We start from the raw sequence: 16,691 nt of genomic DNA, 5'->3' as shown, positions 1-16,691 counted from the left end.
TGCGAGACCCGGTAGCTCTGTCCGTGCAATAGGCATGTTTAGGTGGCAATTGGACAGCAACAGGCCTGGCACAGAACAGGTCTGGCAGCCGCATATGATAAAAACAGAATCAGGCTCTCTATAGTTTTAGTGTGCAATAACCCTTTCCTTCCTCACACGAGCCGCTTCCTCGGTGTACACCGCTGTAATACATAAGGCAATGACGGGAGAAAACATCTGGACACAGGACTCTCTACATAAAAGCAAATGGAATGAAACGGAGAGCATAATAATGGGGATCTGTGCTGGATTACATCTGATCATCCGGAATTAGCATGCAGCACGGTAATATGTGCATTTGGTAGCGCAGTCAGAACACGCCAGGCAGGATTACACTGTGAGCGCCGCACATAACACCCAGCCTGCAGGAACAGCCCCCGCCGCAGCTGCGTCACACTCACCTGGTTTCTGTATAACCGCGTTGCACGCATTCGCGATCTCCTCTCGCTTGGCCTCATCAGGATACTGGTTCTCATTAAAATAGCTGAAAAATTCAAGTGTTTACAATTATCTGGGGCTATCTGATCTACAAACACGCTGCCGGAACGTCTCCCTTATAGATAAGAGCACGGGGCCGCAGCGTATATAACGCAGCACACATTTGCAGGAGGAATTGCATTTTCCTATACAGACGCTGTGATCACACTTAGCAAAAGTAGTTTTAACATTATTTTTGGTGGAGGGGGGTGGGGGGGGGGATAATTCTGGGGTGAGGAAAGGGAGTTAGTGCATAAAGACAGAAAACCCCTTAAGGCTTGCTGCACAAGCGACACATCCTGCAGGACGGACTGTGGGTCCCAGCGTGACTCCTGATTGGGTAGCAGTGAGGCTGTCCAATCAGAAGACACAATAAGAGGACGGAACACTATACCAAAATGTGTCATTGAGTAGCATTCCAAGCTAATGAGTCAGTGGGAGGAGTCAAAGTGGACTAAAGGTCAATCGAGAAAGATGTACAAGGGGGGAGGTGTACCAAGCCTTGCAAAGGGATAAGGTGGAGAAACTGCCCTAGGAAACCAGTCAGTAAAAGTCCATTATCAAACGCAGTTTTTGGTTGCTCTAGGCAACTTCTTCACTTTTTCGCCCTCCTAGGCTTGATACATCTCCCCTTAAGTCGGTCTAGTTATGGAAATGACCGGTTACGCAGAATATTATGTCACATAGCGTTGGGGTTTTACTGATGCTACAATGGCCAGAACTCTAAATAACCAACGTCAATAAAACAGTGGCTTTAGCTCCGGTCTCTTCCGTGGACACATTACTGTACGAGGCATCGGTTGGAGGTGTGAGGCACACGTGTAAGGTTGTTGTTGCAGACCCACGCTGTATGCAGATCACTTTATTTATTGTCTCTACAGGACAATAACAAATCGCCAGCGGCCCAATATTGAGGTATACAGAACATCTAATAAATCCGCCACAGATACAGATCTCTTGCATAACCCTGTCTTAAGGTCATCAGTAACAGAGGATCGGGGAGGGGGGGGGGGGGGGGGGGGGAGGGGGGGATTGGGAAATACAATCCCAGACCACAGACAATGTAGGCTTGACTGAAAGCTATCCAGGGCACGTGGGGTCTGTCAGGAATGAGTTATCTCCATATCAGCTGCAGTGTATGCACAGCAAAATTGGATCCAGTAACTAAGATCAAGGTATAATATTATTACACCAGACACTTGGCCCCCTTCCATCACAGGCTCAATGCCGAAAATCAGCTTCTGAGGCTTTTGGAACAGTAACGATCAATAGGAGATGACAGAGTGAGCTAAACCAATCAGGGGGAAAAAACAATGACGGGAGCCCTGTACTTCAACGCAGCCGGAGGGAGAGGAGTATGTAATGTAGGGGAGCAGCGGGTGACCACACTCCATAGTCCAGCAAAGGAGGCCAATGACTACAGAGCAGACGTCATCTGATGAGGTTCTACTCATATCACGGTCTGCGATAGACCTTCAGGCGAATGACAAGGTGAACGCAGTGCAGTGTAATGCGCTATCAGAGGGTATTAATCCCTCAATACAGAGATCTATCACACAGGTACTTGCATCCACACTGCTTGTCAGATTCAGGAGAGACACTGGGAAGGCCAGGTAAGTACACATTAAATCCCCCTCACCTCTCCATGACAGCCAGGCACTCCTTTCTCCAGGTGAACCGGCTCCCGCGTCGTAACCTGAATGTGCCGGAGGTAGCGGTGACAGGGGGTGGGGTTTGTCTCCATTCCGTGTCATCTATAGGGACAGGGGCTGGCCTCATACTTAGAGTTGCACCTGAAATAGAGTCACAAGGATTCAGACTATATTATAACCCAGAGAAAGACCATTTGTTGCAGCAATAGTGCGGCCAGTGAGGGACAGTTCATCCTGGTAACTGGGGGAGTTGCCACTAGTGATAAAAGCATTGACATGGCAACACAATGCGTCAGAGCTTTACCCACGGGCATGTGACAGGACAGACAGCCCAATAACACACAGAGGCCCCAACTAGAGTACAATAGGGAGCGGCCGATACGCCATCTAAAATGTTTAGTGTTCATTTTAATACAGTTCCAGCATAATGTTATGTTCCATCGTCAAATTGGACTGTTCACAGCAGCACAGAGTATATCAGGAGATGAGTGATGTGTCAGTGAGGACAAGGCTGCATGTGACAGGGGCAGTGATATGATGGGAGGAGGGGAATGGAGGAAGCCACAGACTGAGAGTTATATAGTGGGAGGAGCAGGGTCCCCAGCAGCACAGCGTATATCAGGAGATGAGTGATGTGTCCGTGAAGACCGGGCTGCATGTGACAGGGGCAGTGACATGATGTGAGGAGGGGAATGGAGGCAGCAGGAAGCCACAGACAGAGTTATATAGTGGGAGGAGCAGGGTCCTCAGCAGCACAGAGTATATCAGGAGATGAGTGAAGTGTCAGTGAGGACAGGGCTGCATGTGACAGGGGCAGTGACATGATGGGAGGAGGGGAATGGAGGCAGCAGGTAGCCACAGACTGAGAGTTATATAGTGGGAGGAGCAGGGTCCCCAGCAGCACAGAGTATATCAGGAGATGAGTGATGTGTCAGTGAGGACAGGGCTGCATGTGACAGGGGCAGTGACATGATGGGAGGAGGGGAATGGAGGCAGCAGGTAGCCACAGACTGGGAGTTATATAGTGGGAGGAGCAGGGTCCCCAGCAGCACAGAGTATATCAGGAGATGAGTGAAGTGTCAGTGAGGACAGGGCTGCATGTGACAGGGGCAGTGACATGATGGGAGGAGGGGAATGGAGGCAGCAGGTAGCCACAGACTGAGAGTTATATAGTGGGAGGAGCAGGGTCCCCAGCAGCACAGAGTATATCAGGAGATGAGTGATGTGTCAGTGAGGACAGGGCTGCATGTGACAGGGGCAGTGATATGATGGGAGGAGGGGAATGGAGGAAGCCACAGACTGAGTTATATAGTGGGAGGAGCAGGGTCCCCAGCAGCACAGCGTATATCAGGAGATGAGTGATGTGTCCGTGAAGACCGGGCTGCATGTGACAGGGGCAGTGACATGATGTGAGGAGGGGAATGGAGGCAGCAGGAAGCCACAGACTGAGAGTTATATAGTGGGAGGAGCAGGATCCCCCGCAGCACAGAGTATATCAGGAGATGAGTGATGTGTCAGTGAGGACAGGGCTGCATGTGACAGGGGCAGTGACATCATGTGAGGAGGGGAATGGAGGCAGCAGGAAGCCACAGACTGAGAGTTATATAGTGGGAGGAGCAGGGTCCCCCAGCAGCACAGAGTATATCAGGAGATGAGTGATGTGTCCGTGAAGACAGGGCTGCATGTGACAGGGGCAGTGACATGATGTGAGGAGGGGAATGGAGGCAGCAGGAAGCCATAGAGGAGAGTTATATAGTGGGAGGAGCAGGGTCCCCAGCAGCACAGAGTATATCAGGAGATGAGTGATGTGTCAGTGAGGACAGGGCTGCATGTGACAGGGGCAGTGACATGATGTGAGGAGGGGAATGGAGGAAGCCACAGACTGAGAGTTACATAGTGGGAGGAGCAGGGTCCTCTGGCTGCACACAGTATAGTGGGGAGTGATTATTTATGTACAACTATTAAATCTCTCCATTTTTTTTTAACCATGTACCCTGTCCCAGTAAGCAGAACACATACAAATATAAACTAGTTTGTATAATTGGTTGGTTTAGGAATTTATGCCAGTTCCAAGATATTAACATTATTTCTTTTCATTAGCACCCACTACTATTTACCCTAAACATTGTGTTAGCAGCCAGCGCATAGATACGGCTGAAGGACACGATGGCAGCGTGCAGTGACATTACAGATCCCCAGTGATCGGGTGAATCCAGATGTCTTGGTGCTTGTGTAGCCGGCTTCCCGCAATGTGATTACGTGCACTGCAGAGCATCAGATGCTAATTGGCTAGAAATGTGATTTGGTAACCCCAGAAGCACAGGATGAAGTCAGAGATGTGCTTGGGAGCTTCCGAGAAGGGAAGCGCAATATTCCTCACAATTTACTTAGGTATAAATATTCAGGTGAAAGTGACTCTTGCAGCCACTCGACGACAAGTAAATCCTTTCCTTACCGGCAGATTATCGCCCAGAACTACACTTCCCAGAGTTCTGCACTTCTTCACCTAATAGTCACTTTACTTTAAGCCTCTCCAAATTATTAACAATATTCAAGAGCAAACATTTGGGATAGCAAATAGTTTCCTTCCTGCGCAATATATGTAGGAATCTGGCGGAGATAACAGTCAAACGCTGAGTAATTAAATATAATATATATTGTGCAGAGCTTGCCAAATAAAAATAGGGTATGAACAGAGAAAAGTATTACAAAAAAAGATGAAAAATAATGTTCTTTTTTCTTTTCAGACACGAACCAGACAAACTACAGGAAGATTGTTATTGGTTGCTATGGTGACAGCACCAGTTTTCTGGTCAGTTTTTGATTGTTCCCTAAAGTGCAAGTGGTGCAGAAATAGTAACGGATGGCTTCAGGCACAGAGAAGGAGCAAGCAATGACTAGTAGCGCGAGAAGTGGCTTATGCACCAACAGCAACATTATAAGACCCTAGGAGGTACCACTAGCATACCACAGACATGATGCCTTGTGATTGGGTGTAATGATATAGAGAAGAGCGGTGGCCACACACCACATGGGAGAATGGTCCCAAAAAGTAACGGGATGGTTAGCAGGTTACCTGGACTTGTCTTCTCCAGCTGGTACCATCGATAAAACGCTCTTTTCTTCTGCTCACTTAAGTCTGATCCTTGCTGTAGAAGCCAGTGAGAGATCCGGCTCTGACTGATACCTGCAGGACAGAGGGAAGATCTGATCACAAGGAACAGCATTCATCTGTAATATCTGCCAAGTGCTTCTGCGTCCAGCTCTCCCGCACCCCACCACTGCCAGGAACTCCCGGGTCAGGCTCTCCAGCACTGCCAGGCGCTCCCGCACCCCACCACTGACAGGAACTCCCGGGTCAGGCTCTCCAGCACTGCCAGGCGCTCCCGCACCCCACCACTGACAGGAACTCTCGGGTCAGGCTCTCCCGCGCCCCACCACTGCCAGGAACTCCCGGGTCAGGCTCTCCAGCACTGCCAGGCGCTCCCGCACCCCACCACTGACAGGAACTCCCGGGTCAGGCTCTCCTGCGCCCACCACTGCCAGGATCTCCCAGGTCAGGGTCTCCTGAACTCCACTACTGTCAGGAACTCCCGGGTCAGGCTCTCCAGCACCCCACCCCTGCCAGGCACTCCCGGGTCAGACTCTCCCGCACTCCACCCCTGTCAGGCACTCCCGGGTCAGGCTCTCCCGCACTCCACCCCTGTCAGGCTCTCCCGCACTCCATCCCTGTCAGGCACTCCCGGGTCAGGCTCTCCCGAACGCCACCCCTGTCAGGCACTCCCGGGTCAGGCTCTCCCGAACGCCACCCCTGTCAGTCACTCCCGGGTCAGGCTCTCCCGCAACCCACCCGTCAGGCACTCCCGGGTCAGGTCCTCCTGCACCCCACCCGTCAGGCTCTCCCGCACTCCACCCGTCAGGCACTCCCGAACGCCCCCCTTGTCAGGCACTCCCGGGGTCAGGCTCTCCCGCACTCCACCCCTGTCAGGCACTCCAGGGTCAGGCTCTCCCACACTCCACCCCTGTCAGGCACTCCCGGGTCAGGCTCTCCCGCACTCCACCCCTGTCGGGCACTCCCGGGTCAGGCTCTCCCGCACTCCACCCCTGTCGGGCACTCCCGGGTCAGGCTCTCCCGCACTCCACCCCTGTCGGGCACTCCCGGGTCAGGTTCTCCCGCACTCCACCCGTCAGGCACTCCCGGGTCAGGCACTCCCGGGTCAGGCTCTCCCGCACTCCACCCCTGCCAGGCACTCCCGGGTCAGGCTCTCCCGAACGCCACCCCTGCCAGGCACTCCCGCACGCCACCCCTGCCAGGCACTCCCGCACGCCACCCCTGCCAGGCACTCCCAGGTCAGGCTCTCCCGCACTCCACCCCTGCCAGGCACTCCCGGCTCAGGCTCTCCCGCACCCCGCCCCTGCCAGGCACTCCCGGGTCAGGCTCTCCTGCACCCCACCCCTGCCAGGCACTCCCGGGTCAGGCTCTCCCGCATCCCACCCCTGCCAGGCACTCCCGGGTCAGGCTCTCCCGCATCCCACCCCTGCTAGGCACTCCCGGGTCAGGCTCTACCGCACCCCACCCCTGCCAGGCACTCCCGGGTCAGGCTCTACCGCACCCCACCCCTGCCAGGCACTCCCGGGTCAGGCTCTACCGCACCCCACCCCTGCCAGGCACTCCCGGGTCAGGCTCTACCGCACCCCACCCCTGCCAGTCACTCCCAGGTCAGGCTCTCCCACACCCCACCCATGCCAGGCACTCCCAGGTCAGGCTCTCCCACACCCCACCCCTGCCATAGCACTCCAGGGTCAGGCTCTACCGCACCCCACCCCTGCCAGGCACTCCCGGGTCAGGCTCTCCCACACCCCACCCATGCCAGGCACTCCCAGGTCAGGCTCTCCCACACCCCACCCCTGCCATAGCACTCCAGGGTCAGACCTGCAGTGGCACCTCGCCTCCTACCTGTGCGGTAATGCCTCGCCTGCTACCGGCGCAGTTACGCTCACCTGTTACTTGTGCTACCACTGCTTGTGATATCCTACGATTCGCCAGGAAAGCTTTGATTTCTTCTTTTATAACACCGCTATCCCTCCTGTCACGAAACACAAAAAATTATATAATACATGTCTGGGGTTTTTGGTTTGGTTTTTTAACACACACACCTTTCACTATTATTATTATTATTCTTTATTTATTTGGCGCCACAAGGGTTCCGCAGCGCCCAATTACAGAGTACATATGCACATAATCAAAACAGGAAAACAGTGACTTACAGTTGAAGATAATATAGGACAAGTACAGGGTAACTAAGCATAACTACACCAGTAAATGACAGAGATAAGTTCCAGGTGGCCAAAAAACTGCGGGATCTGAGCAGATGAGGATTATTAAAGGAAGAAAAGTATAAGCACATGAGGGAAGAGGGCCCTACTCGTGAGAGCTTACATTCTAAGGGTGTAAAGCCCTGTAGGATACAATCTGCTCCCTGACCACTTCATGCTCTTAGTCGTATTACTTTACCTAACTCCTCTCTCATGCAGGAGCGGTGCTGTGGTCATCAGCTGGTGTCACCTGTACCTCAGCGATCCTGCCCTCAGGTTCATTTTACATTCAGAATGATATATTAAACACTGGGGACTTTGGAGGAGGCAATCAATTTTATTAATAAATAATAATAATGAGACACAGATACAGAATATGAAATCAAGGCGCATTGGGCGATCCCAGGATGAGAACCTGAATAAGTGGCTGTGAAAGGTATCGCTATCTTTGCCATCTCTGCTACGGTGGCCATGTTAGGACATTCCACACCCAGGTCAGAGAATGACATTTATCCATACGCAGTGTTTGGACAATATTATCTGTTTCTCCGTTTCATTCATTAACATTTACCGTATTCAGACTGGCACCTGTCTCTCCCTCATGTACAAATTCCAGTCACGTGATCCTATCACATGACACACACATGCTACAGACGGCTTCACCTCCCATCATTTTAAAAAAAAAAAAAAATGCAATTTTTAAATTTAACCAGAAATTCTTTAGAAATTAAAAATACACAAACAAAAATAAATCATTTGCCAACTACTACTATGCGTGTACAAGGAATACCTCAGCCCCTACATAGAGCAAGGTTAGAAGCCCACGTACGGTTCTAGGTCTGGTATATTACGGGCATGGGATACACCTGTGCCTTCTATTTGTCATTACAGAATATATTACCCCATATAAACCTGCTGGGGAACCACAATGACTGACACACTGGAATTGATCCGTCGGGCGCCCTCTAGCGGTCACCGGCGCGCACAACACTTGAATCCCCCCCATAGAGGTGAGGAGCAGCATTGGCCTTTTATTATATAGGATGTAATATCTCTAGCAGAGTGCCAGACGTCACGTGTTCCCACATACGCAGAGGCCTACGCTGCCCTGGAAGCATCTTTCTAATGAAATTATTTCTCTACTTGTACATCTCCTGTAATGCCCATAGCAACCAATCGGATGCCAGGTATTATCTTCTAGAAGGTGCTACATAAATGAGAAGTAGAATTTGATTGGTTGCTATGGGCAACACCCCATCTTAAATAGAACTCCCATCTTAGTAAATTTACCCCACTGTCTGGCTTGTTAGTAGTTGTCCTCTGGCCACTTTCACCAAATCCACCTCTTTAGCTTCCTGCTGCCCATCTGTGCTCTTCATCCATGTATATGTATCACCGGGAAGGGATGGTTATTTTCACTGTCGCAGGTTACAGCACATCTCCGCTTTGCTCTATGGCATACACGTGCTCTTTCCTTTAACGTTGGACTATTTATGGACTGTCCGGTCCCAAACACAAGATGCTAAGCGTTAACGATGAGACACCTTCTACTATCCCAGTGGTTCTCAAACTCTGTCCTCAGTACCCCCAACAGGTCACGTTTTCCTGGTCACCCAGCGGCTGCGCTGTGTACCACCAACTGCCACATTTTAAAAATCCACAGGTGACCTGGAAAACATGACCTGTGTGGGGTACGGAGGACAGAGTTTGAGAACCTGTGTACCCTACCAAAAGCTGGATCCTAGGAAGACAACGACTGAGGCGACAGGGAAGGGTTAATAGAACAGAAAGGAGACGGAGTGCGCAGCCAGGGGCCAGAGCAGGAAAGTGAGATGTCATAAAGTATCTGGCTGCTTGGCATTGCTTCTAATGAGTGTCATATCTGATCAGAAGTGTCATAACACCAGGATGGATGAGGGTAATTCTAGGCAAGTTGAATAAGGTGTGCGAGCGCCATATGGCATGTGGAAAGTTTCATTACTGAGGGGAGACATAAATCTTTACCTCAGACATAAAAGCAGAGACATAAAATAAGACGGAGGAGGTGGGGAGGGGGCGGCAGCCGCAGAGCCGCAGATACGTGTTGGTAAATAGGCAGGAGAGGAAACAAAGAGAAGGACAACGTTACAGGCTGCCGCCAGCTGCGCGCTGCCAACCTGGACTCGGGAACATCAGTGTACACACCATGGCTGATGACCCCTGACCTCCACGCTTTGTGATATACGGGGGCGTGCTGTGATATACGGGGGCGATTGATGAATACAGACGGCGGAGTCATGAATATATGATTATACCTTGTAATGCAGACCCCATATAGATGTTACTGGTCATATCCAAGTTACAGTATCCGCTCTCCTCGCGTTAATAGGGAATCGTTTCCTGCCTGATGGTGGTATGGTTGCATGGAGTTTATGTAAGTTCTCACGAGCAGGACCCTCTTCCCTCATGCGCTTATCCTTTTTCTTACTTTAATAATCCTCACCTGCACCAAATCCAGCAGTCTTCTGCCACCTGCTACTTATTCCAGTGTCATCTGCTGATGTAACTATGTTTATTTACCCTGTACTTGTCCTATATGGTCTTCAACTGTAAGTCGCTGTTTTCCTGTTTTGATTATTTGTTTATGTACTCTGTAATTGGGCGCTGCGGAACCCATGTGGCGCCATATAAAAGGATAATAATAATAATAATAATAATAATAATAATAATAATAAATGTATGTATTTGGGGTACAGTGGGACCAAGCACAAGATCCTGTATTACAAACCAAAGGCCTAGTGACACCGGGGGACCTAAAACATGCCAGTGACACAGGGACTCGTGTAAATGGAGAACCCTACTGCAGCATTGTCAGGGGCCCATCTAGTCCACAGAGGAGACGGTGGAGCAGTTTGCCCAACACACGACAGAATAACGAGGCAGACGGCCAGAGACGATGGAATAAAGGGACATCATAGCAGACGGACAGTAGTGTGAGACAAAAGAGGGACCAGTCATACCAGATGTATTAACCAATACAATATGAAAAATCATGGAGAATACATCCATGTACTACTACACTATCTCTATAAATACCACCTTAAACATGGAGCAAACCTGGTATTCTACCACACTGGTGGCATATAGAGGGCAGCATATAACGTACTGCGGAATAACAGTCCTTGCAAGCCAGGGAAAGCTGGTGAGAAGGGTGCGGGCTAAAAAAAAATACATATATATATTTTTGGGGGTCAGTCTGACACGCGGCAACTATGATTCCTGCCGGTAAGTTTTCCCAGGCTCTCTGCGAGCACAGGCTGCGGACGTTACACGCGAAACCCGTAACCATTGTTCTGCTGCCGGAATATTTATTTTATCTCTGCATGATAAATTAAGCCCTGATGAAATCGCCGGTTTGCCGTTGTGATGGAGCGACTGTCACTTTGCCAGACACTGCGCACACATTAAGGCTGGGGGAAAAAAAACAAATACCCTTCCCCCAGAAATAATTTTCAAGGCAATGGATTGTAGCTAGCTAACATTTTTTAAAGTTTGAGACTTGCCATTGTCATCCATGTCTTACAGAACCCATCTCTCCGCGTCACTGTGTATTGTGTACAAGGTTAATTGCACCATAGCTGGAGTTGGCGCTGGTGGTGGGGCAGGCGCTTGTTGCAGTTAGGGTGCAGGAAGTTCCTTTATTTTCAAAATAATATTGTAGAATCCGCAAAATCAAGTATAAAAATGAATTACTATAAAAGGCAGCGAAATATGGCTATGGCAGTGTGCGCGGGGATTAATACAATTTGTGATGCCAGTATGTCATGTCAGACTAGATCAGTGACATAGTTGGTCATTTCTACCAAAACCAGAAAAACTATATCCACAGATATATGTTGGGGAGGCCAGACGACCGGTGAGAGTGGACAGAATAAATAAGAGGCAGATGGACCTAAGAGCGCGGTTTGCGCAATGTGTGGCAGCGCACGTAATGCGTCACTACGGTAGGCAACTGTTGCTTGGTTTTGCTTGCACCCCTATGGAGGTGATTCCATTAGCACATTTACGTTAGGATCTCTGTCGGCACCTTAACAAGCAGAAGTCAGTCTCCCGACATCCCGCTGGAGCAATCGTGGGTAATTGAAATCGGTCCCTGCGTGTAGTATTAATGTATGAGGTTACAAGCTAGAGACAGAGCAGAGTCGCACTGCGCACGGTCCTCCTGTTACACAGTTGTGCGTTACCCGAAACATACAGAAGCAATAATTAAAATGAACAAACATCAGTCAATTCATTTGTCTCAAAATGATATAAAATTCTATGTCTAACTGTACGAGTAAGCTTGCACTTTAATCTCCCAGAAGACCCGGCTACTGCTACAGCAATCCTTCACACAAAACTGTACAACATCACAAATACCTCCTAATACACACAAACCTCCAATACATCAATCGTACCCCACACAGAACACACAAGCACATTTCTCAGGCAAGCCTACATTACTGAGGAATACCGTCTTCCTACTAATACCACAACGGAACCGCAATTAAACCTAATCTACATGTTACTGCTCTCTGCCGTCTATTTAATGTGTCAAGAGTGAAATCACACAGAAAATTAATGAGCCTCAAGCACATATTTATATTAAGAGGAGTATTTATAGCGCTGGTCTTACGCTGTGATACTGCGGCCACACTCCAGCAAATAACCAGTGTCAGGTACATGTAGTGCTGGCCCCACGCTCTGTGATACTGCGGCCACACTCCAGCAAATAACCAGTGTCCGGTATGTGTAGTGCTGGCCCCACGCTCTGTGATACTCCAGCAAATAACCAGTGTCCGGTATGTGTAGTGCTGGCCCCACGCTCTGTGATACTCCAGCAAATAACCAGTGTCAGGTATGTGTAGTGCTGGCCCCACGCTCTGTGATACTGCAGCCAGACTCCAGCAAATAACCAGTGTCAGGTATGTGTAGTGCTGGCCCCACGCTCTGTGATACTGCAGCAAATAACCAGTGTCCGGTATGTGTAGTGCTGGCCCCACGCTCTGTGATACTGCAGCAAATAACCAGTGTCAGGTATGTGTAGTGCTGGCCCCACGCTCTGTGATACTGCAGCAAATAACCAGTGTCAGGTATGTGTAGTGCTGGCCCCACGCTCTGTGATACTGCAGCAAATAACCAGTGTCAGGTATGTGTAGTGCTGGCCCCACGCTCTGTGATACTGCAGCAAATAACCAGTGTCCGGTATGTGTAGTGCTGGCCCCACGCTCTGTGATACTGCAGCAAATAACCAGTGTCCGGTATGTGTAGTGCTGGCCCCACGCTCTGTGATACTGCAGCAAATAACCAGTGTCCGGTATGTGTAGTGCTGGCCCCACGCTCTGTGATACTGCAGCCAGACTCCAGCAAATAACCAGTGTCAGGTATGTGTAGTGCTGGCCCCACGCTCTGTGATACTGCAGCAAATAACCAGTGTCCGGTATGTGTAGTGCTGGCCCCACGCTCTGTGATACTGCAGCAAATAACCAGTGTCCGGTATGTGTAGTGCTGGCCCCACGCTCTGTGATACTCCAGCAAATAACCAGTGTCCGGTATGTGTAGTGCTGGCCCCACGCTCTGTGATACTGCAGCAAATAACCAGTGTCCGGTATGTGTAGTGCTGGCCCCACGCTCTGTGATACTGCAGCAAATAACCAGTGTCAGGTATGTGTAGTGCTGGCCCCACGCTGTGATACTGCAGCCACACTCCAGCAAATAACCAGTGTCCGGTATGTGTAGTGCTTGCCCCACGCTCTGTGATACTGCAGCAAATAACCAGTGTCCGGTATGTGTAGTGCTGGCCCCACGCTCTGTGATACTGCAGCAAATAACCAGTGTCCGGTATGTGTAGTGCTGGCCCCACGCTCTGTGATACTCCAGCAAATAACCAGTGTCAGGCATGTGTAGTGCTGGCCCCACGCTCTGTGATACTGCAGCAAATAACCAGTGTCAGGTATGTGTAGTGCTGGCCCCACGCTCTGTGATACTGCAGCAAATAACCAGTGTCCGGTATGTGTAGTGCTGGCCCCACGCTCTGTGATACTGCAGCAAATAACCAGTGTCCGGTATGTGTAGTGCTGGCCCCACGCTCTGTGATACTGCAGCCAGACTCCAGCAAATAACCAGTGTCAGGTATGTGTAGTGCTGGCCCCACGCTCTGTGATACTGCAGCAAATAACCAGTGTCAGGTATGTGTAGTGCTGGCCCCACGCTCTGTGATACTGCAGCAAATAACCAGTGTCCGGTATGTGTAGTGCTGGCCCCACGCTCTGTGATACTGCAGCAAATAACCAGTGTCCGGTATGTGTAGTGCTGGCCCCACGCTCTGTGATACTCCAGCAAATAACCAGTGTCCGGTATGTGTAGTGCTGGCCCCACGCTCTGTGATACTGCAGCAAATAACCAGTGTCCGGTATGTGTAGTGCTGGCCCCACGCTCTGTGATACTGCAGCAAATAACCAGTGTCAGGTATGTGTAGTGCTGGCCCCACGCTCTGTGATACTGCAGCAAATAACCAGTGTCAGGTATGTGTAGTGCTGGCCCCACGCTCTGTGATACTGCAGCAAATAACCAGTGTCAGGTATGTGTAGTGCTGGCCCCACGCTCTGTGATACTGCAGCAAATAACCAGTGTCCGGTATGTGTAGTGCTGGCCCCACGCTCTGTGATACTGCAGCAAATAACCAGTGTCCGGTATGTGTAGTGCTGGCCCCACGCTCTGTGATACTGCAGCAAATAACCAGTGTCCGGTATGTGTAGTGCTGGCCCCACGCTCTGTGATACTGCAGCAAATAACCAGTGTCCGGTATGTGTAGTGCTGGCCCCACGCTCTGTGATACTGCAGCAAATAACCAGTGTCCGGTATGTGTAGTGCTGGCCCCACGCTCTGTGATACTGCAGCAAATAACCAGTGTCAGGTATGTGTAGTGCTGGCCCCACGCTCTGTGATACTGCAGCAAATAACCAGTGTCAGGTATGTGTAGTGCTGGCCCCACGCTCTGTGATACTGCAGCAAATAACCAGTGTCCGGTATGTGTAGTGCTGGCCCCACGCTCTGTGATACTGCAGCAAATAACCAGTGTCCGGTATGTGTAGTGCTGGCCCCACGCTCTGTGATACTCCAGCAAATAACCAGTGTCCGGTATGTGTAGTGCTGGCCCCACGCTCTGTGATACTGCAGCAAATAACCAGTGTCCGGTATGTGTAGTGCTGGCCCCACGCTCTGTGATACTGCAGCAAATAACCAGTGTCAGGTATGTGTAGTGCTGGCCCCACGCTGTGATACTGCAGCCACACTCCAGCAAATAACCAGTGTCCGGTATGTGTAGTGCTTGCCCCACGCTCTGTGATACTGCAGCAAATAACCAGTGTCCGGTATGTGTAGTGCTGGCCCCACGCTCTGTGATACTGCAGCAAATAACCAGTGTCCGGTATGTGTAGTGCTGGCCCCACGCTCTGTGATACTCCAGCAAATAACCAGTGTCAGGCATGTGTAGTGCTGGCCCCACGCTCTGTGATACTGCAGCAAATAACCAGTGTCAGGTATGTGTAGTGCTGGCCCCACGCTCTGTGATACTGCAGCAAATAACCAGTGTCAGGTATGTGTAGTGCTGGCCCCACGCTCTGTGATACTGCAGCAAATAACCAGTGTCAGGTATGTGTAGTGCTGGCCCCACGCTCTGTGATACTGCAGCAAATAACCAGTGTCCGGTATGTGTAGTGCTGGCCCCACGCTCTGTGATACTGCAGCAAATAACCAGTGTCCGGTATGTGTAGTGCTGGCCCCACGCTCTGTGATACTGCAGCAAATAACCAGTGTCCGGTATGTGTAGTGCTGGCCCCACGCTCTGTGATACTGCAGCAAATAACCAGTGTCCGGTATGTGTAGTGCTGGCCCCACGCTCTGTGATACTGCAGCAAATAACCAGTGTCCGGTATGTGTAGTGCTGGCCCCACGCTCTGTGATACTGCAGCAAATAACCAGTGTCAGGTATGTGTAGTGCTGGCCCCACGCTCTGTGATACTGCAGCAAATAACCAGTGTCAGGTATGTGTAGTGCTGGCCCCACGCTCTGTGATACTGCAGCAAATAACCAGTGTCCGGTATGTGTAGTGCTGGCCCCACGCTCTGTGATACTGCAGCAAATAACCAGTGTCCGGTATGTGTAGTGCTGGCCCCACGCTCTGTGATACTCCAGCAAATAACCAGTGTCCGGTATGTGTAGTGCTGGCCCCACGCTCTGTGATACTGCAGCAAATAACCAGTGTCCGGTATGTGTAGTGCTGGCCCCACGCTCTGTGATACTGCAGCAAATAACCAGTGTCAGGTATGTGTAGTGCTGGCCCCACGCTGTGATACTGCAGCCACACTCCAGCAAATAACCAGTGTCCGGTATGTGTAGTGCTTGCCCCACGCTCTGTGATACTGCAGCAAATAACCAGTGTCCGGTATGTGTAGTGCTGGCCCCACGCTCTGTGATACTGCAGCAAATAACCAGTGTCCGGTATGTGTAGTGCTGGCCCCACGCTCTGTGATACTCCAGCAAATAACCAGTGTCAGGCATGTGTAGTGCTGGCCCCACGCTCTGTGATACTGCAGCAAATAACCAGTGTCAGGTATGTGTAGTGCTGGCCCCACGCTCTGTGATACTGCAGCAAATAACCAGTGTCCGGTATGTGTAGTGCTGGCCCCACGCTCTGTGATACTGCAGCAAATAACCAGTGTCCGGTATGTGTAGTGCTGGCCCCACGCTCTGTGATACTGCAGCCAGACTCCAGCAAATAACCAGTGTCAGGTATGTGTAGTGCTGGCCCCACGCTCTGTGATACTGCAGCAAATAACCAGTGTCAGGTATGTGTAGTGCTGGCCCCACGCTCTGTGATACTGCAGCAAATAACCAGTGTCCGGTATGTGTAGTGCTGGCCCCACGCTCTGTGATACTGCAGCAAATAACCAGTGTCCGGTATGTGTAGTGCTGGCCCCACGCTCTGTGATACTCCAGCAAATAACCAGTGTCCGGTATGTGTAGTGCTGGCCCCACGCTCTGTGATACTGCAGCAAATAACCAGTGTCCGGTATGTGTAGTGCTGGCCCCACGCTCTGTGATACTGCAGCAAATAACCAGTGTCAGGTATGTGTAGTGCTGGCCCCACGCTCTGTGATACTGCAGCAAATAACCAGTGTCAGGTAT

At 50.8% G+C, this 16,691-nt stretch overlaps 1 protein-coding gene across 4 annotated transcripts in view; it reads right to left on the bottom strand.

The window, feature by feature from the left end:
• The window catches only part of HMBOX1 (homeobox containing 1), a 169,662-nt gene that overhangs the window by 15,363 nt on the left and 137,608 nt on the right, over positions 1-16,691 (bottom strand). For all 4 annotated transcript variants that reach the window (XM_063915074.1, XM_063915071.1, XM_063915072.1 and 1 more), the window contains exons 4-7: positions 7,170-7,255; positions 5,245-5,355; positions 2,156-2,309; positions 441-523 (exon numbers count right to left, since the gene is read on the bottom strand). In XM_063915074.1, the coding sequence (XP_063771144.1) occupies positions 441-523; positions 2,156-2,309; positions 5,245-5,355; positions 7,170-7,255 (434 nt within the window). The remainder of the gene's footprint in view (positions 1-440; positions 524-2,155; positions 2,310-5,244; positions 5,356-7,169; positions 7,256-16,691) is intronic.

This window comes from Pseudophryne corroboree, chromosome 4 (genome assembly GCF_028390025.1).
Source record: "Pseudophryne corroboree isolate aPseCor3 chromosome 4, aPseCor3.hap2, whole genome shotgun sequence".
Lineage (NCBI taxonomy): Eukaryota > Metazoa > Chordata > Amphibia > Anura > Myobatrachidae > Pseudophryne > Pseudophryne corroboree.
Note: the sequence above shows the minus strand (reverse complement) of the source record. Positions and strands in the feature narration are given on the sequence as shown.